Here is a 23,873-nt window from a genome sequence, read left to right on the forward strand (position 1 = left end):
TCGAAAGCATCACTTTTTCTTGCAACAAAATGAAATGTTTAACTAATCACAGGCTCCACGGGCACTTGTTCTTCGAACTCAACTACATGTGGTACGACTAGCTAGACTAAATTTATAAATATTTTTTTTACATTTTTTTTTTGTACAACTACAAGCAGTATAACTGGCAGTGCAAATTACTTCAAGCTCATCAACTTGCACTTCATTATCGTACCTTGTGCTGTCTACACACGCACTGATTCCCTCCACCAAACTGCAGCAAAAGTTATTGTACATGATAAAGTCAAGCTCAATTACAGGTAAATAAGCTCCCACGAGGGACTTCCTCTAAGTCATGTAACACACTCAAAAAAAATTCCCAGGCAAAACACTGTGATATAACTTGACTAATCTGTACTCTTGCAAGTAGAGGTCAGATATTTGCCCATTTACAGCTTGTGACAGAGGCAAAAGTGTATTTTTTCATCCTTTGTTACTGAATAAGCAAGTGCTTTCTATCAGGTCTGCGTGGAGTGGAGAAACTTGTTTAAGCAGCCAAAATCTGTCATTACAAAGACGAAGAGGTCATTTCGTGAATCAGTATAAATATGTTCTCCACACAGCCTTTAAACATCTAACATTAGTTTCCTTTGTCTACACACTTTCATTCACCCATAAAATATCAGTTAATGTTACAATACTTCAAAGCTACTCTATCTAAATCACTAAAATCCTGATGTACTGTAATGAAAGCAATAGTATTGGTATAATTGAGAACAAGTCCACATTTCACGCCTGAAAGCATGCACGAATTCTTGAATTAAGAGATATAGATTTGTATAGCTCTTCTTAATTGGAAAAAAATACAAATGTATGCTTTTGGGTGTTTATGAAAAAAGAAATCTATGGCAAAATTAAAAGCCCTTTCAACTGATTGTCTCATTACTGACTGAGCATATATTGCCTGTTTGTGGTGAAAAAACAAAACAAAAAAAAACAACATATGTTTTAAACACTCATTCACAATGTTCTTATTTTGTGTTCAGGTGCAAAAAACCTAAAGGAAGCACAATCTTAACTTTGTTAATTAATCTACCTTTGGCAATAAGGAAGCATTTTAAAAAGAGCAGGGGTGAATGTTAAGTACTTCAATTGAAAAGATAATGCCTTTTTGGATATCTATTAGTTTCTATTAAAATAGTAATTAGAAATTGCTCGACTTTGGTCATACCCACAACTGCTCCTCAACACCATAAACAAATGTTAAAAAGGTCCAGTCAGCGTATACACTCAACATATACACTCCCCAAAGTCTAAAACAACCCAAGTGGGTTCTGATATATGAATCACACGTTCATCTATTCAGGTGATCAATTCATAACGGATTTTTAGTGAAATACTCGTTTCACTGGTCGAAGCACCATTTCGACGACTTTAAGGGAGTAATATGGTGTGTTTAACTGGACCCTAGGTAGACAAAACTAAATTCAGTAGGCACTGTGAAAGCAACTCCACACTAAATATTATAGCAATTAAATTGATTTAATTGAAGAAATTTGATGAGGCCCAACATGCAAATAAAATAAAACCAAAGGTCCCAAGGAGCAAGTACTGTGTAGGACGTTTGCATCTGTAATGGTGTTTGTGCTTTCTATACTTTCTAAAATGTTGTTTAAACGGCCAAAATCATGACACTTTTAAATCCTCTTTCTTCTGCCCACCTACAAACAGTGATCTGGACTACCTAATACCTTCATTGTAATCATCCTAATATTAATTTTCAACCTCAAAACCATCCAAACACTATCCCTTTTCTCTCTAACAAGTAAACACGCATTATATATCAGACCCCTCTCTCTCAGGAGGTCATTGGTCTTTTGGCTTAAGGTAGTATGGTTTCCCTTCTGTCAATATGATTCTGTTAGGTTGTTTGTTTTTCCTGATCTGTGCTAAATCAGATTGCACCTCACATAAAAACCTTGAAACGTAATAATCAAGTATGGGATGAAAAACTTGGACTGTTGCGCAAAAGTGGATGTCACACACACGTGCACACACACACACACTACTAAGACCACTATCAAATACATGGTCCCGCAAATTCATGCAAACCTAGTGAAACCCGTTTAAATTGTTCCTCAGGGCAGGCTGTAAATTCCTATGCAAGGCCACAGCATCACGCAAATAGGAGGCATGATATGGAAACCCATCCATTATCAATGTAAGCATGGAGACACACAGCTGCATAATTCTAACGTGAACCAAGTCGAATCGACTGCAAATGGAGAAGAAATAAAGGACTGACTCGCCAGTGATGGATACTGGTTTGAATAGATGGCTTAGGTTCAAATTTGAGACTTGTACTGAATGGACAGCATCTAAAATGGGAGTCAGGGGGTGGGCAGAAAATGAAAGCAGGGGAATAAATAGAAATAAATAGCTAAATTCGTCCTCTCGTGTTCGCTCTCTACTGAGATGTGAAGAAAAGCTTTGATACTGGCACAGGAGGGATGTGTGGCTGTAATTGCATATAGGTTTATCTAGGTGTGTAGAGAAGACCAAACCATGTGGCCACGCTTTCTTTTTTTTCTTTTAGCGAGTAAGAACGCCTTACTCGGTCAAGTAGCCATCTAAGCCAATAGTAGCACCATGGTGATCTTTGCCGTAACCATGGCGAAGGCCTCCATTGGGCAGAGGGGGACAGGCGGCGGTGATGCCACAGTGCTTGAGCAGGTTGAGGCTGGGAGACGACGGTGAGGACGAGGAGGGCGTGGAGGAGGAAGGCTTCATGGTTGACAGAATGAGAGCTAGGCAGTCGGCAACAGCTTTATTGGATGCACAAGCCAGGGCTGGCGTATGACCTGTGACGGGACAAAAACACAAAAGGCATCTTAGCCGAGGAGGAACTCATTTAAATGTAGCAGTTACATGATTTATGCAGCGGTTGTTCAAGGGAAAATACCCAAAAATGAAATTTCTGTCATTAATTAATCACCCTCATGGCCTTTTTTTGCACAAAGAAAACTAAAATAACTTTATTAATTACTTCTCTTCTGGAACAGTCTGCCGCCATTAACAAGAGTATCAATGGTGCATGACTGTTTTTTTTTTGCACACAAAATGTGTTCTCACAGCTTCCTAAAATTACAGTTGAACCACTGATGTCACATGGACCATTTTAATGACGTCCTTACTACGTTTCCGTGCCTTAACCATGGAAGAATCCTTGCTGTAATAAAAAATATCTTAATTTCTTAAGGTCTTACAGGTTTGAAAAGACATGAGGGTGAGTAATGCATGAAAGAATATTCATTTTGGGTGGACTGTCCCTTTAAGATGGAGCACTGTGCTAATGTACCGTATTTTCCAGAAAGTCGTTTTGTTGTTAACATCTGAAATGTGCTGCGATTTATTTAATGTGATGAAAATAACGTCAAGCACACATAACATATCAGTTCTAACATAGCTAACTTGACATTACAGCCTATTCATCAAACTAAAATGCAGTCAACCAACCTAAAGTTACACTGTTCAAATTCTCATGTTTTTTTTTTTTTTGCAGGGAAATTACTTTTCATACAGAAATGTATTGCTGTAAATGACAGTAAGTTGTTGTTAGCTTTTGTCAAATTATTAAGAGTCTATGCATTTATACAGAAATGTTTTATTTCTTGGGTTTCATGTTTCTTTTAATCTCTCCCTAACACCATTTGTGCCTGATAAACTTGAGGTGCTTTCTATTTCCCAAATGCTGGAAAATCAGTTTAACTGAATTACTTTAAATTAGTTTATGCTTGGTGTTTCTAATAAATTTTGTTTATAATAAATATTTCAATATTGTTCTGTGGAGTAAAGGGAACTAAAATAAACTATAGTACAGTATAAACTTCTAAATGATCTAAGCTAACAGAGTGTGTTAAAAATGTAAAAGATTGGATGACCAATAATTGTATCCTATTAAATTCGGATAAGACAGAGATATTACTTATTGGACCACAAAACAGAACACAGAATCTCTTGGATTACGATTTGCAACTATACGGATGTACAGTCGTGGCCAAAAGTTTTGAGAATTACATAAATATTAGTTTTCAAAAAGTTTGCTGCTAAACTGCTTTTAGATCTTTGTTTCAGTTGTTTCTGTGATGTACTGAAATATAATTACAAGCACTTCATACGTTTCAAAGGCTTTTATCGACAATTACATGACATTTATGCAAAGAGTGAGTATTTGCAGTGTTGGCCCTTCTTTTTCAGGACCTCTGCAATTCGACTGGGCATGCTCTCAATCAACTTCTGAGCCAAATCCTGACTGATAGCAACCCATTCTTTCATAATCACTTCTTGGAGTTTGTCAGAACTGGTGGGTTTTTGTTTGTCCACCCGCCTCTTGAGGATTTACCACAAGTTCTCAATGGGATTAAGATCTGGGGAGTTTCCAGGCCATGGACCCAAAATTTCAACATTCTGGTCCCCGAGCCACTTAGTTATCACTTTTGCCTTATGGCACGGTGCTCCATCGTGCTGGAAAATGCATTGTTCTTCACCAAACTGTTGTTGGATTGTTGGAAGAAGTTGCTGTTGGAGGGTGTTTTGGTACCATTCTTTATTCATGGCTGTGTTTTTGGGCAGAATTGTGAGTGAGCCAACTCCCTTGGATGAGAAGCAACCCCACACATGAATAGTGTCAGGATGCTTTACTGTTGGCATGACACAGGACTGATGGTAGCGCTCACCTTTTATTCTCCGGACAAGCCTTTTTCCAGATGCCCCAAACAATCGGAAAGGGGCTTCATCTGAGAATATGACTTTGCCCCAGTCTTCAGCAGTCCATTCACTATACTTTCTGCCGAAGATCAATCTGTCCCTGATGTTTTTTTGGAGAGAAATGGCTTCTTTGCTGCCCTTCTTGACACCAGGCCATCTTCCAGAAGTCTTGGCCTCACTGTGTGTGCAGATGCGCTCACACCTGCCTGCTGCCATTCCTGAGCAAGCTCTGCACTGGTGACACTCCGATCCCGCAGCTGAATCCTCTTTAGGAGACGATCCTGGCACTTGCTGGACTTTCTTGGACGCCCTGAAGCCAAGAATTGAACCTCTTTCCTTGAAGTTCTTGATGATCCTATAAATTGCTGATTTAGGTGCAATCTTAGTAGCCACAATATCCTTGCCTGTGAAGCCATTTTTATGCAACACAATGATGTCTGCACGCGTTTCTTTGCAGGTCACCATGGTTAACAATGGAAGAACAATGATTTCAAGCATCACCCTCCTTTTAACATGTCAAGTCTGCCATTCTAACCCAATCAGCCTGACATAATGATCTCCAGCCTTGTGCTCGTCAACATTCTCACCTGAGTTAACAAGACGATTACTGAAATGATCTCAGCAGGTCCTTTAATGACAGCAATGAAATGCAGTGGAAAGGTTTTTTTGGGATTGTGACGAGTGGGGCGGGGCAGAGGGACATGGGAGCGAGGCCGGTGGAGGGATTGGAGATGAGCTACACCTGTTCGACCCGCCGGTCTCGAGGCCCACGGAGGAGATGGAAGGATATAAAACTGGAGCGACGACAGTGAAGGACGAGAGAGGACCAGGCCTGGGCGTTATTTTAGGTTTTGGTTTTATTTTGTGCGCACCAGTCGTCCGTGAGGGGCTGGTGCGCTGTTTTGGTGTTTATTTTGAAATTAAATGTTATTTGATTGTCCGCCGGTTCCCGCCTCCTTCTTCCGGATGAATACAAAGGTTTAATCATTACAGTGGTGCCGAAGCCCGGGAGAAGGAGGGACGCGCTGCTGAAGATCCCTCGCCGCTGTGGTGAATCCGCGGTGCCAACGAGCAGGCGAGGAGTGTGCCGCCATGGACGCTCGAGGCGGTGGGCTGGAGCGAGTTGCCGGGGACGGGCGAGCTCGCTACCGGCCGCCCACGATAGGGAGGGGCGGCTGCCGTCCGTGAGGGAGTGGAGGAGTCTGCGCCGTTCGCCAGGTGGCCGGAGCCTGCTGCCATCCGCCGGAACGGGGGACTCCTGCCGGCTGCCCAAAACCGGAGGAGCCGTCGCCGTCCACCGGGCGGCGGAGGAGTGTTGTGCCGTCCGCCGAGGGCCGCCCAGTGCCACCGCCAGGCACCGTGGAGGAGATCGCCCAGCTGGTGGAGGGCCGAGCAGCGGTGCGTCTGGGAACCGGATTTTTTTTTTTTTTTTTTGACAATCAAATAACATTTAATTTCAAAATAAACACCAAAACAGCGCACCAGCCCCTCACGGACGACTGGTGCGCACAAAATAAAACCAAAACCTAAAATAACGCCCAGGCCTGGTCCTCTCTCGTCCTTCACTGTCGTCGCTCCAGTTTTATATCCTTCCATCTCCTCCGTGGGCCTCGAGACCGGCGGGTCGAACAGGTGTAGCTCATCTCCAATCCCTCCACCGGCCTCGCTCCCATGTCCCTCGGCCCCGCCCCACTCGTCACAGGGATTAAGTTAATTTTCATGGCAAAAAAGGACTATGCAATTCATCTGATCACTCTTCATAGCATTCTGGAGTATATGCAAATTGCTATTATAAAAACTTAAGCAGCAACTTTTCCAAATTCCAATATTTATGTAATTCTCAAAACTTTTGGCCACGACTGTACTGTTACTTCCTATACAGTCAAAAATCTGGGTGTTATATTAAACAGCAACTTGTTTTTGAAAATCATATTTCCCATGTTACAAAAACAGCATTTTTCCATCTTAGAAACATTGGCAAGCTGTTTCTGATGCAGGAAGCTAGTTCATGCATTCATGACCTCTAGACTGGTCTATTGTAATGCATTTCTAGGTGGTTGTCCTGCATCTTCAATAAACAAGCTACAGGTAGTCCAAAATGGAGTACCAGGTCAAGAAAATATGATCATATTACCCCAATTTTACAGTCTCTGCACTGGCTACCTATTAAGTTCTGTATCAGTTACAAAATATTATTACTTTCCTATAAGGCCCTTAACTAGTCTTCTATCACGCTACAATCCATCACGCTCCCTAAGGTCACAAAACGCTGGACTTTTGGTAGTACCTAGGATAGCAAAGTCCACTAAAGGAGGTAGAGCTTTTTCACATTTGGCTCCCAAACTCTGGAATAGTCATCATGATAACTTTCGGGGTTCAGACACACTCTCTCTGTTTAAATCTAGATTACAGACATCTCTTTGGCCAAGCATTCAAATAATGCTTCTCATAATCTTGGACTGCATTTATATCTGATCAAATGCATATTATTATTCTTTAGCTTGGATTAAACAAATTTTCCTTGGTTGGAACAGCAGCTATGCTAATTATGTCTCTATTTGTTTTCCGTTTCTGTTCAACTAGGATTTACACAAGCTTCAGTCTGGATCCAGATCACCTGAGAAGAGATGATGCCAACCCTGAAACAACACACAGAACTACCAAATTTTGCTATAAGTTTGATTGCACCATATAAGAAGTGCTGTTAATGGTGTTCATCGTCTGTTTGACTGCGTCTTTAATTGATTTTACCATACATTTCTGCCACTGATAAGCTACTACTAAATATATTTGTAGAGACATATTGTACAGCTGCTTTGCAACGATATGTATCGTGAAAGTGCTATACAAATAAAATTTAATTGAATAGTGCTAATGTTTTGGAATTGTTTTATTTACCTTTTTTTTCTGAATGTAATAAAATGTGATTTAAACTGCAATTCAACTTTTTTTTTTTTTCAACAGTGAAATTTTTACCTTAAAATACTTGCGTGTACATACAAATATATTTATTATGTATAAGCAAGCAAATCTGGCCCATCTAAAATGGGTATAATTAACAGATTTGTCATGTTCAGAACAGTAAATGACTAGTATGCTAACTTCATCAGTATTAATATAACATTTCTAATAATTATTCCATGGAAACAATTGTACATACTTTTTACCCCTAATAGTAGTCCTTGCAGAGAGATCATGTTGCCGTGAACAGCTCATGCAGACTCTTCCCAAAAATGCAAAACATGAATTTGTCTGTATTGTATTGCAAATTCACCTAGAAGAAGCGCAGCAAGGCCTGTCTTACCTTCCTCATCCACTGCCAGCACTGTGGCTCCACGGTTTAGCAAGGCCTGAACCACGGTGGCCAAACCATTCCTGGCGGCAATGTGGAGGGGCCTGAAATATAAAGAATTTGAAGTGGAGAATGATTTTAAAATGTTTGTCCAGTTTATTCTGACTGAGCTACAAGTGTGTAGTTTCTGTGCCACAAAGACAAATCAAGCAAATGTTTAAAGCTAGTCAGGATGCTCAAAAAAGAGAACAATCTTATGATATTGCTACAGAGCCATGAATAATTACTTGCTTCTTGTATTTGCAAACTAGGACAAAGAAACTCACATCTGAAGCATACTGTTGGTTGCATTTATGAGGATAGGGTTGTGGATCTCCTTCAAGATCAGCATGGCACACATTTCATGAGCCTTCAAACACAAATACGGTTAACAATATGCACAACATTTGAGTCATCTGATCAAGAGAAAATTAGTGTTAAGTTTAAATAGAACGCAGTTTGTTACCTTGCTGCAGGCCAGGTGCAGGGCAGTGTTCTTGTTCACATCCAGGAGGGACAGGTCGGCTTTGGCTCTGTGCAGCAGCAGGGCTGCATATGACAATAACAAAAAATCTGAAATTACTAAGCTCTCTATAAAGACATGAGACTTACACTGTCTGAGGGTCTTGGATTATTTAAATCACACATGGTGCAACTCTTACCCACAGCACCGCTTTGGCCATTGTCGGCAGCCACCATCAGTGCAGAACGGCCTGAGTGGTCTACGGCGTTGATGTCAGCTCCGTTCCGCAGAACCAGCTGCAGCCCAGCCACGTCCTCGGCAACTGCGGCCGCGTGAAGCGGGGTCCTGAGTACAAGACATCAGAACATAGTCATTTAGATAGTTGAGAACTCGTGAACTGGTTTTCAATTTCACTTATTTTTTATTATTAATTTATGCATAACTGTATTTTAATAACTACTTGCACCAACCTTCCTTTGGCATCCCTGATGTTTACCAGCGAATTACAAACACTGGATTCCAACAGCAGCTCTGCAGAACCACTATGGCCATTAATGCTGCAATGAGACGACAAGAACATGCAGCATGGCAATTAGGAAACCTATACCATATATTTTTTTATTCAATATATTTTATTTAAATTAGGGGTGGGCGATATCTCGATATTTACGATATATCGAGATATTTTTTTAACTCGATATGGATTTTGACATATCGTATATATCGATATATTGTTTATATTTAATTTTGATTACGCCACTTTGCTTGTTTGCATTCTCTGTGCTGTGCTCGCTCGCTCCCGCTCGCCCCCCGCTCCCTTGCTTTTGTTCCCCCTCCCCTCGCGTGTTGTCTCATTTGATTTAACATGGCGGCGCCCACAATCAGCCCGCAGGCTACAGATCCAGAATTCGTCTCAAAAAAAAGGACAAATGGCTCCATTATATGGAGATACTTCGGGTTTAAGGCGTCGGACGAACAGCAAACCGAGGTATACTGCCGTGAATGCCGCAAGTTGGTTCCAACCAAAGCTTCTAGCACCACAAACCTGTTCCACCATCTGCAGACAAGACACAAACTCGCTTACGAGGAGTGCAACAGATTAAGGATCCCGGCCACTAAACCCACTGGCAACACTCCACACACTACACAGATAACACTACACAATGCTCTAACGCGGAGTGTAGAATATGAAAGAAAGAGCGCAAGGTGGTGTAGCATCACAAAGTCCGTGGCATTTCATATAGCGGTGGACATGGCACCCATTTCCATCGTTGAACAACGTGGCTTTATAAGCATGCTAAAAACACTTGATCCGAGATACAGTTTACCTAGTCGGCATTACTTTGCGAGACAAGAACTCCCACGACTGTACACTACGGAGAGAGAGCGTCTTGCTTCCGAATTAGAGAAGGTTACTGACTATGCCCTGACTACAGACATGTGGAGCAGCAGGACATGCGAGCCTTACATGTGCGTCACCATACATTATATTTTGGACTGGAAGATTAAAAGTGCATGCCTTCAAACCACATATTTCCCACAAGATCACACAGGGGAAAATATCGCAGAGGCCCTCAGAGACGTAACAACAACCTGGATGTTAAATCCAAATGGACCCGTGGCCATCACCACTGACAACGGAGCGAATATCGTCTGCGCAGTCCAAAACAACAACTGGCAGAGGATGCAATGTTTTGGTCACAGACTACATTTGGCGATTGGTGAGTGGAATATACCTGGTCTTACATGGGCGTGCGTGCGTGCGTGCGTGCATGTGTCTGTGTGTGTGTGCGCGCGCACAGTACACATGTACACTGAAAATGTTTTTGTAATCAATTTCTTTATGGTAAGTGGTTGCACAATTGATTTAAGCTACATTTTAACAAATGCATTACGTTAACGTTTAACAGTTCAACTTATAACATTTGTTTAAATTAAGCTAAAATCAATTGTGTGCAATCACTTACCATAATGTTTTTATTAAATTCAATGAATATTTTTTTTCAGTGTTTTCGGTGTGAAATGTTTGGTTGGGTTGAAGGGACTGGCAAATAATCTGGTCTTTTTTAAAAAAAACAGTGTATTGCAAAATAATTAAAAAGGTAAATGTCAAAATAATAACTTTATTACAAATTAAAAAGAAACTATACTTATACAGTCACAAAATTAAGAGATAATTCATGTCTTGAGCTATTAAACTACATTTTAAAACAATATTTCATTTTTGCTTTTACTGTGTTACAGGTCATGGAATGCAAGACCCTCGTATCACACGGGCCATTTCTCTCTGCAAGAAAACTGTGAGCGCATTCTCCTACAGCTGGAAAAAGCGGAGGGAGCTGGCCGAAGTGCAGGCACAGATGAATTTACCAGCTCATCAGCTCAGTACGGAGTCCACCACACGGTGGGGATCACGTCTACAAATGATAGAACGCGTCCTTGAGCAGGAAAGGGCTCTTGCCAAAGTCCTGTCTGCTGACAAGAAAACAAGACCTCTGGTTCTTACCTGGCAAGACATAGAGGTGCTAGAGGCCATCCAAAGAGCACTGAAGCCCCTGCATGACTTCACTGACGCTTTGTCAGGCGAGGAGTATGTGACACTCTCCTATGTAAGACCTGTGCTCCAGCTCTTTAACAGCAGCCTCCTTGCTCCTGAGGAAGGTGACAGTGAGCTAACAAAGTCCATCAAACACACCATCCTGACTTACTTAAATGAGAAGTATTCAGAGCCCTCTACCAGTGACTTGCTGGACATTGCTTCCTTTATAGACCCACGGTTTCGGGGGAAATATGTCAGCAGTGGGAAACTGGTTGCATTGAAAGAGAGGGTCATCTGCGAAGCACAGAGTTTGCTGGGTGATCAGGAGAGCTCTGCCTCTGCAGGTGTTGACAAAGCTGTGCCTCAGTCCGCACAAGTGAGTGCCATAGCAGATCCTGTGCCCCCCATTGCTAAAAAGAAAAAAACACTAGCCAGCTTCTTTGTCCAAGATGCAACCCCTTACTCTTCATTCACACCTCGCGAGTCCATTGAGAATGAGCTGTCAAGCTATTTACAGTCTGCATGTTTGGAGAGTGAGGCAGATCCACTACAATGGTGGCAGGAACATGAGGTTGCCTATCCAGCACTGAGCACCCTTGCAAAAAAGTACCTCTGTGTGCCTGCCACTAGCAGTCCGTCTGAAAGGATCTTCAGCTGCAGTGGAAATATAGTTACTTGTCAAAGGGCTGCACTGAATCCTGACACAGTAGACAGATTGGTATTCCTTGCTCAAAATATTAAAATGTAAAAGAGTTACACAAACTAGTTTTTTGGCTATTTGTTGATAGCTACAACAGTTAATGCAAAGATGAGGTTGAGTTGTTTTATTTTTGAACGAAAAGGCAATATGTATTTATTTTATTTTATATTTAAATTATTATTATTTATGTTACCAGGGATTTTTTTTAAATCCCTGCACTTTATTCCTGTATGCACGGCCTACCTCAAGTTAGTTGTTATATTTTTGAATGAAAAGGCAATAAGTTATATTTCTTCCTTTATTTTACAGTTAAATTATTATTTTGTATGCAGAGATTTATTTTTTTATGTTGCAGAAGCACTTTGTTCTTACATGAACCTCTTTGCACTTTAATAAAAAAAGACTTGTATTTGGCATAATTTGTTTTTGCAGTAGTTTTTGGGGGGTTATTTTTCCTGTAAAGATATCGAGATATATATCGTATATCGAGATATAGCAAAATATATCGAGATATATTTTTTGCCCCATATCGCCCAGCCCTAATTTAAATACTCTTTGCATATCAAAAACTTAATATATGGGTTTACTATGCAGAAAGGTTTCACTGGCTAGTTATGGTGGCTGTAAAAAATTTATTCCAACAAGGAAGTACACTGCTATCCAAAAGTATGGGGTTGGTAAGATTTTTAAATGACTTTTGAAAAAAGTTTCTTATGCTCACCAAGTATGCATTTATTTGATAACAAAACTGTAAAAAACGAAATATTGTGAAATATTATTGCAATTTAGTTTTCTATTTTACTATATTTTAAAATGCTAATTCTCATGTTTAATGCTCAAGAAACATTTATTATCATCAATGTTGAAAACTGTTTTGATAAACAGGAAGCTCAATTGCATTTAAAAATTTTTTTTTGCAAATTTTAATGCATCCTTACCATATACAATATTACCCAAGTTTTTTTTTTTATCTTACAATCCCCACACTTTTGAATGGTTGTGTACACTGGGGTGGAACCAATTTAAAATTAGGGAAGATTTTTTTTTTTTTACACCATTACAACTAATATTGATTTGTATTTCAAGAAATCTGGGCACAAACTGCAAAGATGATGAACAAAAAATAAGAGTGGATAATTACTAGACATGTCCATGAATTCTTGACATTTAATTCATTTGCCTGACCTTTTCAGTTCAGTTTCTGCTGTACAAGGAATTTAAAAAAAGAAGAAAAAAAAAGGAATAACTAAAAAGAAAAAGTCAATACTCACAGAGCACAGTGCAGTGGGGTGAAGGGGTTTCCCTCCTGGATACTACATGGTTTAAGTTCAAGTAAAACATCCAAACAGTCTTCATGACCTGTTTCACAAATAGCACAAGTCACCTATTTCACTTATGACAGTTTTAGCAATGCTGCTCAAAAGGTCTGAGCTCTTACCGTGATAGGCTGCCCAGTGAGCGGGTGTGTAGCCGTGGCGGTCTGTGATTGGGTCGTGGGGATGGGAGTGGTCAGCAGCAGAAAGAAGATTGGAGAGAATGTCAGCATGGCCACAAGAGGCAGCTAGATGGACCGCGGTTCGCCCCTGAAAATCTCTGCTGAGGACTGAGACACTGTGGGACAGCAGGGCGGTTATACAGTCCTCCCGACCCATCACCGCCTACAAAGAAAGACCTGGTTAGAAACCTCCCATTGTGAGGACTATAGCAAAAGCATTACTAATGATTTCAGAATCTCACCCCTCTGTGTAAGGCTGTTCTTCCTCTCCTGTCTCTCATATCAGGGCAAGCTCCTCTCTCCAGCAGAAGATGCACACAGTCAGTGTGTCCCCCCAGCACTGCCAGCATTAGTGGAGTCCTATCAAGAGAGAGGGAAACAGTGAGAATGACATCAATAACTGTGAGCTGAAAATGAACACAGTTATGATTATTTTTCAGCATTGTTTGGGAACATTTTAATATTTACAATTTGTGTGAAGATCTCTTATCAAAAATGGAAGTGCTATGCATGGCTTGTTTTATTTTTGTTTATCTGAAAGTTATTTTTTAGTGTTTGAACTGTTATGTAAATTACACATTTAGTCACTTAAATTGTCATACCAATAACTGAGATTACCAAATTGTCTTTTTTTGTCTACATCTCTGAAATGTATATAGAAAAAAGAAATAACACTGCACAGGTTGTGACATGAACAGCATTTACCTAAAATATTTATTAAATGCTAAAATATCTCTTTTGATTTCATGTTTTTGGAACCCAGACAAACTGCGTATTTCAGTCTTGTCACAGATCATAATTGTTATTACTATTAGGAATAATATAAGTATATTTGCATACAATAATAATTAATATTTCACTGCAGTATGGTTCATTAACAAGCGCAAGACTTCATTGCACATGAAGACCCTGTGAGTTAAAATACTTAATAGTTTTATAACTATTATTTGATTATAATTTGAATATTATTGATTTATGTTAACAATATAACTATAAATAAAATTATAAAAATGTAAATTCAATTATTATAAATATAAAAAATTACATAATACTATACTTTTTATAAGATATCCCAACACTCTAAAAATCCTGTGTTTTTTTGTTGTTTTTTTTTTTAAACAAATGTCTGGTAAAGGTAGTGTTTCTGTAATTAAGCAGCTGGGTCATTTTTAATGCTGTTGTTTTTTTGTTTTTTTTTAACCCAATCACTTGGTCGAAATAACTCTGCATTTATTCCATCTAATATATAGCCAGCACTGGGTTGCCATGGGTTGTTTTTAACCCATCTTTTTCTTTTTATTAGAGTGAATTTATTGTAAATCATTAAATTCAATCAGATTATGCAAGATGCATTACCTGTCAAGTGTTACCTTGCTTACTTAAAATGAATGCTGTGAACATGAGCAAAACAATAAGAGCCATTAGCTCATACATACTGTCCCTCTGCATCTGTAACATTAACCAGATCGGATCCCCTCTCGCTACAGAGCAGCATCCGCAGACATTCTGAGTGGCCGTTGGCAGCTGTCAACAAAAACACACAGCAACTTGTCAAAATCCTACAGAAAGATAAGATCCACAAGCCAATTTACACAAGTGCTCTCTGTACCTGCAACATGAAGAGGGCCCCATTTGCTGCGCTGCTCAGCGAGCAGGCAAGATGCTGATTGGCAGAGCAGCAGTTCTACACAGCGTGCATGTCCTCTTTGAGAGGCCACATACAGCACAGAGCGCCCCACCGGGTCACAGGCATCCACAAACGCTCCAGACTCAATTAACACAGCGACACATTCCCAGTGACCCGACTCCACCTGACAGCAAAAGGAGAGTGGAAAAGTCATTTCTTTAAATATTATCTCATTATACATACACATCTATTTTTGGTCCAACGGGGGTAGTTCTCGGCAGAATTACATAATATCTGTTGATCTATAATGCTGCCGATTTTTGTCTTGACATTTTGTACATACCGCCAAGTGTAGTGGGCTGACAGACCCGTTGCTCTCCTTGTCTACTAGCGTGTTGAAGCACATCTCCAAAAGCTACAGAATCAAAAACAAAATATGAAGCATGCTTCAAGTGTTTTCCTGTAAGAAAATGTTAAAAATCACAGTGGACAATATTAAAGTGAAGATCAATCTCACCAGCTCCAGGTTTTGTTTGTTGCCATGGGCCGCAGCATAATGCACAGCACTGTATCCTTTAGTGTTGCACAGAGACGGATCAGCACCATTATCCAACAAATGCTCCACACACCTGAAAGTATCAAAAGGCATGGGACTCAAATACCAAAACTCAAAACAACTTTCCTCATAGTTACACTAACATTCAAAAGTTTGGAGTATGAAATTTTTTTTAAATGTTTTTAAAAGTAGTCTCTTGTGATCACCAAGGCAACATTCATTTAGTTAAAATAAAGTTAAACCAATAATGTGTAATTGCGACTTAAAATAACTTTTTTCTATTTTAATACATTTTAAAATATTTATTACTTCAGAACAGAATCATTTGTAACAATATATAGTATAGTTGAAGATTCATCCTTGCTAAATAAATAGTTTGTTTCATAAATATTTTCTACAGTTTTTTTCTTAACTATTGTGCTGACCTCTGGGTGACATTTAAAACACTGTGCAGTACATTAATGGAGCACTGCACACCCCTAGCACTAAACAGTGTTCAAAGAGACAGCTGACATTATCTGCACCAATGATTCCACTCCAGATGGTCATGTGACTCATATGTAACGCAGGTTTAAAGCACATATAATGTAGTTATTATTTAAATAATTAAAGTGGAAAAAAAACAAACTTCAAGTAAGAGCTGCTAAGATTAGGTAAAGAACTGAAAACTTACAGGAAAGATTCCTTCTCCCCATCCTCTTGGTTCTGATGGGTGCTGGCATGGGGTCGGTCCGTTCTGAGAAAGACACCAGAAATCAGTAATGCTGTGTACACCATTTACTATTATATGTATAATAGATGCAAGCTGATGTGTGGGTGTGTGTGTGAGTGCATTTTACCTGCAGAACGCAGTTGATGCAGCTGAATAGTGTAGAGGTGTACAGCCAGAACGGTCACGCTCGTTGACCTCTGCCCCCGCTCCTACCAGAACCACCACACACTGATACCTCCCGTTTGCAGCCGCATAGTGCAAAGGAGTCCTGGTGGAGACACACAAATTTAAACCCTCAGCATACTGGCAAATCTCCAAAAAAAAAAAAAAAAAGGGTTCAGAATACTTTATGCCAAACTCCTATATTAAAAAGAAGAAATTACACAAAATGCATTGAAACCAAAGACAATATATTATGCAAGTAAAAGTTGACTAAAAAAAAACTGTATATTTGAGTGTTGATTATTAAATGTGATAAAAAAAATTTTTGCAGAGCATCACTACTTGGCATAAGGAACATTTACATAATGCACACTTCAGATATGATCATGACAGAAATTGTGAGAATCCCATTTTATCAAAGAAAGAAGATTTGTACCTTCCAAACTTGTCCTTCTTATTCATGTCAGCTCCACTGCTTAAGAGCAGGTTGAGACATTCAACATTCCTGAATGAAGAGAATAAAGGATATGCATAAATATTTTAAACATCTTTTTCAATTACATTCAGATGCTGGCTGTTGAGTCAGAATCAGCAAAACGACATTGGTTGGCATTTGTGCGCATAAAACGCCAGTGGCTTTTTAAACAGCCCATTCTAAGTAGAGCTGCAGTCTCACCCTCCAGAGGCAGCAGCATGCAGACATGTCCTCCCAAAGTTGTCTGGGGTGTTGATGTCAAATCCGGCCGAGAGCACGTGTTCTTTACTCATTGATAACACAATGCTGTAGAGCTGACCTGCAAAAGTCAATGCAGTGTTATTTAGAGGAAAACACTGTCACTTTGGCTGGCAGGAAATCAGTCATTAATCAGTTAATGGACTGCTTTTAGACTTCAGTCTAATGAAGCAGCATATACAATATGGTCTAGTGACAAAACCATGTTCATTTGACCCTTGCTGTAATTGGTCACTGTATAGGGAGAAATTGTGCATACCTGAGGAAAGTAGCTTACGACAACAGTCAGAGGACCCGTAGAGCACAGCTAAGTGTAGAGGAAACATCCCATGAATCCCTTGTCTGTACAAAGAGGACAAATAAGCAAATTATTTCATTACAAATGCCACAAGCAGATAACATGCAAACTGAGGAGATTAGAATCAGTTTCCTTGTAAATGGAAATTCGTTTTGCATTTACAAGGAAGAGGGGTAGATTGTGCCATTTTTACCTAAACTGTCAGAAATACAAGAAATGAGATGCACATGAAACAAATACACCTAATTATACGTGAGGGTGTCTGCTATTAACTAAAATCTTCTCACATTTTCATGAACAAGCAAGGAAATTCAGAATTTATGAATGTAGTGATGCAACTTTTATTTTTATTTATTTATTTTGTTTATTTGACAGGGACAGTGCACAATTTAGACAATTGCACCAGAGTTAGCTAGCAGCTAATTTGCATCTGTTGTCCCTGGGCAGGTAGACAAAACAAAACAAAAAAACTAACCACTAAACAACAAATACACTACATAAATTTACAAAAATACATATCCATCAATTCAAAATTGATAAAAATGGTTTGATATACAGTATACACCAAAATACAATGCAATCATTAGTGGTGACACTCTTGTGCTGACTTTAGCCAAATTTTGAGGCTGGTTTTAAATACTGCAAAACTTCCTGAGTTTCTAATCTTTGTGGGTATTGAATTCCACTACTTTAACAGAGTTACAACAATCAATCTTCATCATTTTGCAATGATTATTTTTTAGTTTTGCTCTTTCTTGCTATTTATTGAGCCAGTGACACACTTTAGCCCAGTGTTGATGTTATTAACTAAAACTAAATCATATGATAAAATGTGCAATTTTGTATTTACAATAAAGCTAAAATATAAATATTACATAAAAAACTGAAATTTATAAAAAATAATATGTAGTCTTGGCAACTAACTGAAAAAGTTAAAGTACTCTCTAAAGATCACTAAACTTTTTGAAGAATTATTGGAAAAAAAAAATAGCACATACAATTACTAGAACTTAAATTAAAATAAGATAAATTAAAGAAAACAAAATTGAATATACTAATACGTAATTTATAATACTAAAATAACACCGCTTCACCCTAACATATCATTTTGCATAAATGTAATTCATGAACATAAGCCACAGAATTTGCTTAAGATTGTATGATAAAGATATTATGCAATTGTTATATTGTAAAAGATGACTTTACTCCACTCACTACAAAAAAAAATAAAAATAACAAGCAAACAACACCTAAACCAAGTCTCACTTAACAAACATGTTTTACCTGGCTGTGTCAGCACCGTTCGTCATTAAGGTGCTGATAAGCAGCTCGTGGCCGTACTTAGCAGCAACATGAAGAGGAGTATTGCCATATCTGTCCACACAATCTATCTCCCCACCTGAGGAGACAACAAGCAGGGGGTTAAATACTACAAAAGGAATTGGAAATTGAGTGAAAAAGGAAAGTAACTAACCATTTTGAATGAGGATCTGAGAGCGAGTGAAACGTCCATGAATGGCTGCCATGTGCAAAGGGCTTTTCCCTTCTTTACTCTGTGGAAAAGAAAAAAATAAAGGAATGTCTTTGCTAAAGCTTAAAAACATTGAGAAAGGACACAAAAATTCAAGTCAAATACAGTTAGATCATCCAATCAGAGCAATGTCTTAATAAACCAGTCCTGTTTCCATATCCAGACCTGCATATTGACATCAGCACCGTTGTTGACCAGCAGCTCCAAGCAGAGAGCCCCGTTAGTGGACACGGCAGCCAGGTGCAGGGGTGTGTAGCCGCGGTGGTTGGGCTGGTTGACGTTGGCCCCACGGTTGACCAGCTCATTGGCTACGGCCTCCTGTCCCGTGTAGCAGGCCACATGGAGAGCAGTGTTTCCAAAGGCATTAGGCTCATCAATCTGAGAAACAGACCGCATAGAATAATATATCCGTAAAACAAGGATCAACTATCTTTCTTTGCCAGGAAAATAGACCAAAACTACTGATGACTCATGCTAGCACAAAATCATGGGTCAAGGCTATGACGTAACTAATACTGATCCTCTTTTTTATCGACATGTCATTCAAATACCTGCCCCAAAAAAACTGCATTAAAATGATATGACGACAATATTTCAAATATTCACATGAGGTGGGTTTCAGAACCAAATTATCATCATTCAAGTAGACCATATCCAGGAACATCCAATTCACTTATTGGGCTAAAATGTGTTCTTTTAAACCATTCATGTGTAAACATTTCACTTAACATTGCAATCATTTTTGAACCATGGCCAAGTGACGAATAGCCACTGAGAAACATTTATCTGTGTAAGAAAACTTCATGTTATCCAAATGCATCATGTTTGAATACGGCTTCATATTTCTGATATCTTATGCCATATTGCCAATATTTTTGGTCTATCAAAGACAAACTGTTAAAATGATTTAGGAACCAGACACTTAATCTTTGAAGAAAAAAGAAAAAAAGAAAAGAAAAGAGGCACTGACCTCGGTTCCATTGCGTAACAGGTACTTGACCACATCGACGTGGCCACTGGCAGCAGCAGCGTGGAGAGGGGTGTATCCTCGCTTATCCTTACAGCTCTTATCTGAGCCCTGAGACACCAGCAGCTTAACCACCTCCAGATGTCCTGAAAGAAACCAGTATTAGGTAAGTATTACTACTACTTCCAGGAATCACTACTAAGTAGCTAAAGGTGATGAAACCAATCAGTTGCTAATTAGCTACAGAAAACACCTACAACACTTCAGAAAGATAATATATACTTACCAAGGTAAGCAGCCCAATGAATGGGCTGCCTGTCCTTCTTGTCACTGGCACTCAGATTGGCTCCCCTGTTCAGCAGCAATTTAACCATCTAGTTGGCAGCAAAAGCAGAGTTACATTTTATACATTTATTAAAACCATCTGTGCATTAGAGACACCCATGAGAACTTCAAAAAATAGCAGTGTCACATTTCTGACCTATACAGGCATGTTAAATCAAAGTGGCACTAAGAATGTTAAAAGGACTGGTATTTCAGTACCAACCAAGTTCACTGCTTGTTTTTTTTGTTTTTGTAAAAATATATTTTTTTTGTGCCATATTAAAGCACTTAAAGCAATATCAACCTGGGATCACAAAAAATTATGGATAACTATTTTATCTACAATGTAGCCTAATTTAATACACAAATAAATTATTCATATTCAATCCTGTGTAAATCTTCACAATTATATTTAAAGTTGAATATATTCCATATTCAAATATCAATATTATTCAATATTAAATATCAATAATATTCCATATTAAAATATAATATTCAATATTCTAAATGTACATAATATAAAATACATTTTGTGACTGTGCACAAAATGTTATCTCAAATATTTCTTATATAAAATATAAAAATAATATAAAATTAAAATGACAGTGGGCACAAAATATCTGGTTTTCTTAAATATTTAATATATAAAAAAAATACAAACATCAAATATTTAATTACTGTGACTGCACAAAAAGTTATCGCAAATATTTAATATTACTTATAAAAGAAAATACACTGATATTATGAACTATTTCAATTATTTTATTTTAAGATTTTAATTATAATGTACTGGCATCTACTATTGACATTTGATATTGTGACAACTATACAAACAGTTGCAAATAAAGATTAAAAGGAAGTAGCTGTACTAACTCTAATGGCAATTTGCACTTTCACAATCTTGCGGAGAGCTAAAACAAAGATGTTGAGGGCCCACCCTGTCGTTTAATTCACCCGAGTGCAGTAGAGGAGTAATTCCAGCCTACCTCCTGGAATCCACTCTGAGCAGCATGATGCAGGGGCGCTCTGCCCGTGCGGTCAGCCATATTCAGGCTGCTCACATGGGGCAGCAGGGCCTCTACGCAACGCGTGGCTCGGTTTGCCGCTGCAATGTGCAGTGGTGTCTGCCAGAACTTATCCCGCGCGGTAACATCAGCTCCCTTCCTTAACAGCAACCCCACAGCCCTCTGGGTAAAAAACAATGCATGAATAATATTAAATTGCTAAAAATGCTAAACAATGGGATGAGTAAGCTCCACTCAGGCATATAAATCACACAGGCTGCTTACCTCATTTCTGGAAGCTGCTGCTCTGTGCAATGGTGTTAGCCACACATGGTCCTTTGCATTGACATTCGCACCTATACAGTTAGGTGTACCAAAAAAAAGGAAGTATGACAGATTTAAAGAATGAAGTTAACAACTAACTAACACTTAAGTAATAAAGTAAAACAAGCCATTCTACATTGTGAATTAATTTCTGGCTAAAGGGCGTTGTAAGGCATGTCACGCAGCAGAGCTTCTCATACCAAAAAGCTTTTATATGACAGTTAATTAATAATAAAACCATTACGGACACTTTTTTTTATTAAAACACTTTAATCTAAGCTGAAGCGTGTAATTTCTGTGCCATAAGTGTCAGCAAATTGTAAAAATAATGATTGTTACTAAACAGGTCACATATTCACGCTCATGTTTGAGCCAAAATTGACATTTAATTCTACACATTCATTTTTTTCCCCCAGCAGACATTCTACTGAGAACTTAGCATTTTAGTCACTACATATTTGCTTGCTTATCCTCTAAAACTAAAGAGAATTGGATTTGGTTCTTTAGTGGTCAGCCAAATAGATAGAAAATATTTACTTGCAGTTCTTCATAAAATAATAAATGAATGGGTGTGACATGACATAAATCTGTCTATTTTATGCAGTTTAGCAAGGCTAGAATGCTGAATCGTCCAATCAGCTTTTGATACCAGAACTAACTGTTTTATGAATAAAAACATTACTGCATATGGTGGCAGCAATGCTGTTTAAGGTCATACCAGCATTGATGACAAGCTCCATTATATGAACGTCTCCCAGCCAGGCAGCAGCATGAAGAGGTGTACGGCGCTCTTGGTCCTGACACAAGAAAGTAGGAAGTAAAAAAAAAAAAAAAAAAACAGTTAACAGGTTTTTTATTTCCTTCCACACTGGCAAGTTTCATTAAAGGGCCCACACAGGCCATGTGTACAGTCAGCCGGACAATCTGTCCATAGTCATTACATCACACATGCAGATGAGACACATAATTCACACTCACACTAAAATACGCCATTTGGAACATACCAGTGCATTGACTTCATCTTTCTTGTGCAAAAATAACTTCACTTCATCCACATTTCGGTTAAATATGGCCTGGACCAGAGGCGGCTGGAGGAGGGATAAAAAGGGTGGATGTTATAATAATGCTATGTAACATGACAACATATTCAAACCTTTTGTTTGAGCAACTTCTGATTACAGTGTTTAACATTAAGTGTCAATTGTGAGGCGCATAACTGTATGATTATAAATCAAATATCATGATCACGGAGTATCATAAGAAAGCTGCAACAAAACAACACACGCTGCAATTGTAGCTACGTAGATATGAAACATTAGCATACAATATTGTTATAAAAAAGGGATTACTTAACAAATGCAAGAGTGTTTGTTAAATAGATTAATAAACCTATGCGTTTTTAAAACATAAACACACAATAGATGTTTTCCTATGCGGCTGGCTGACACCCAGCTCATTAGGCTAGCAGGCAGGCTAACGTCTGGGCGTGATAAAAGGGTTATTTTTATTTTTTATCGCATCTTGGGTAGCTCTACCCTTAATATACAATAAAAACGTGACGTTTACATCTAATTGCATGACAAAAACACAAGTTTTGATGCCAGAACTATAAGGGAAATGCCATAATCCATCGTCAGGGAGCAAGCTAACATATCAGGCTCTGCATACAAGCGCAGAGAGCGAACGACATACTGCTTGGTTTTCGCTACTCTTGGGGTTTTAGTACTCCTCACCTGGTCTGAAATATTGTGTACCCCCATCTCCCTGCGTCAGTCGGGCCGAAAGTCCCTCATCAGTAAGGAATCGAGGCTGGGAAACCAAGACAACAATCTTGTGTTTCGATTATAGACGTGATGAGTGAGTCTTTAGCTGGTGAGGCAGTTGAAAATAGCGACACTAGCGTGATGGCCGCCTGCTGCAACAACTTTCACAATAAATGCCCGTGATCTAAACCTTGCGCTGCAAAAAGGGTTTTCAACCTTTAAGGTGGCCTCTCTCTCTCTCTATATATATAATTTTATAATTTTATACAGACATTTAGAGTACAGCGTTAAGAGTTAAGGATGTTCTGGGTCTGCTAAAAATTCAAAATATAATGCCACATAAAAATGTACTAAAAACGATGGCTGCTTTGACACAGGCTTCTAGTTAAAATAGCAGTGGAAATGCATGCATGCAATGCTGAGCATCAAACAGTGCGTTTAAAGAACCTCTTCTGTGCCACCTTTTGTGGTGTAAATTTGGCAATTTTTAGAATATATATAAACATGTAAAGAAAAATGAGCAAGTTAAGTATTTTTTACAATGTATACTTTTTTCAATGCAACTTAACTGTGAAAAACTGTTACTTATACTGATAAA

At 38.8% G+C, this 23,873-nt stretch overlaps 2 protein-coding genes across 2 annotated transcripts in view; both read right to left on the reverse strand.

Annotated features, from left to right (window-relative positions):
• LOC132118370 (diacylglycerol kinase alpha-like) overlaps nt 1–23,873 on the reverse strand; it is a 109,158-nt gene that overhangs the window by 55,758 nt on the left and 29,527 nt on the right. The window lies entirely within an intron of this gene.
• Nucleotides 392–23,443, reverse strand: LOC132118367 (serine/threonine-protein phosphatase 6 regulatory ankyrin repeat subunit C). Its single transcript, XM_059528171.1, has 28 exons — nt 23,246–23,443; nt 22,517–22,600; nt 22,231–22,309; nt 21,474–21,544; nt 21,171–21,371; nt 20,147–20,234; nt 19,864–20,006; nt 19,059–19,271; nt 18,837–18,915; nt 18,647–18,761; nt 17,324–17,406; nt 17,008–17,125; nt 16,768–16,836; nt 16,297–16,437; nt 16,131–16,193; nt 15,419–15,530; nt 15,245–15,316; nt 14,884–15,085; nt 14,711–14,798; nt 13,517–13,634; nt 13,218–13,437; nt 13,051–13,138; nt 9,011–9,097; nt 8,740–8,885; nt 8,544–8,626; nt 8,365–8,447; nt 8,051–8,142; nt 392–2,840 (listed from the first exon to the last, which is right to left on the reverse strand). The coding sequence occupies exons 1-28, from the start codon at nt 23,270–23,272 to the stop codon at nt 2,590–2,592; spliced, it is 3,216 nt and encodes a 1,071-aa protein (XP_059384154.1). The 5' UTR covers nt 23,273–23,443; the 3' UTR covers nt 392–2,589.

The sequence above is a fragment of the Carassius carassius genome, chromosome 37 (assembly GCF_963082965.1).
Source record: "Carassius carassius chromosome 37, fCarCar2.1, whole genome shotgun sequence".
In the NCBI taxonomy this organism is placed as follows: Eukaryota; Metazoa; Chordata; class Actinopteri; order Cypriniformes; family Cyprinidae; genus Carassius; species Carassius carassius.

What these genes read in the sequence shown, in the direction of transcription:
- LOC132118367 (XM_059528171.1), bottom strand. Translation starts at nt 23,272, where the DNA reads ATGGGGGTACACAATATTTCAGACCAG. An exon ending in AAGATGAAGTCAATGCACTG is followed by an intron (nt 22,310 to 22,516) that starts GTATGTTCCAAA and finishes TTCTTGTGTCAG; the next exon opens with GACCAAGAGCGCCGTACACC. An exon ending in ACCAACAGTATGCTTCAGAT is followed by an intron (nt 8,143 to 8,364) that starts GTGAGTTTCTTT and finishes TTTATATTTCAG; the next exon opens with GCCCCTCCACATTGCCGCCA.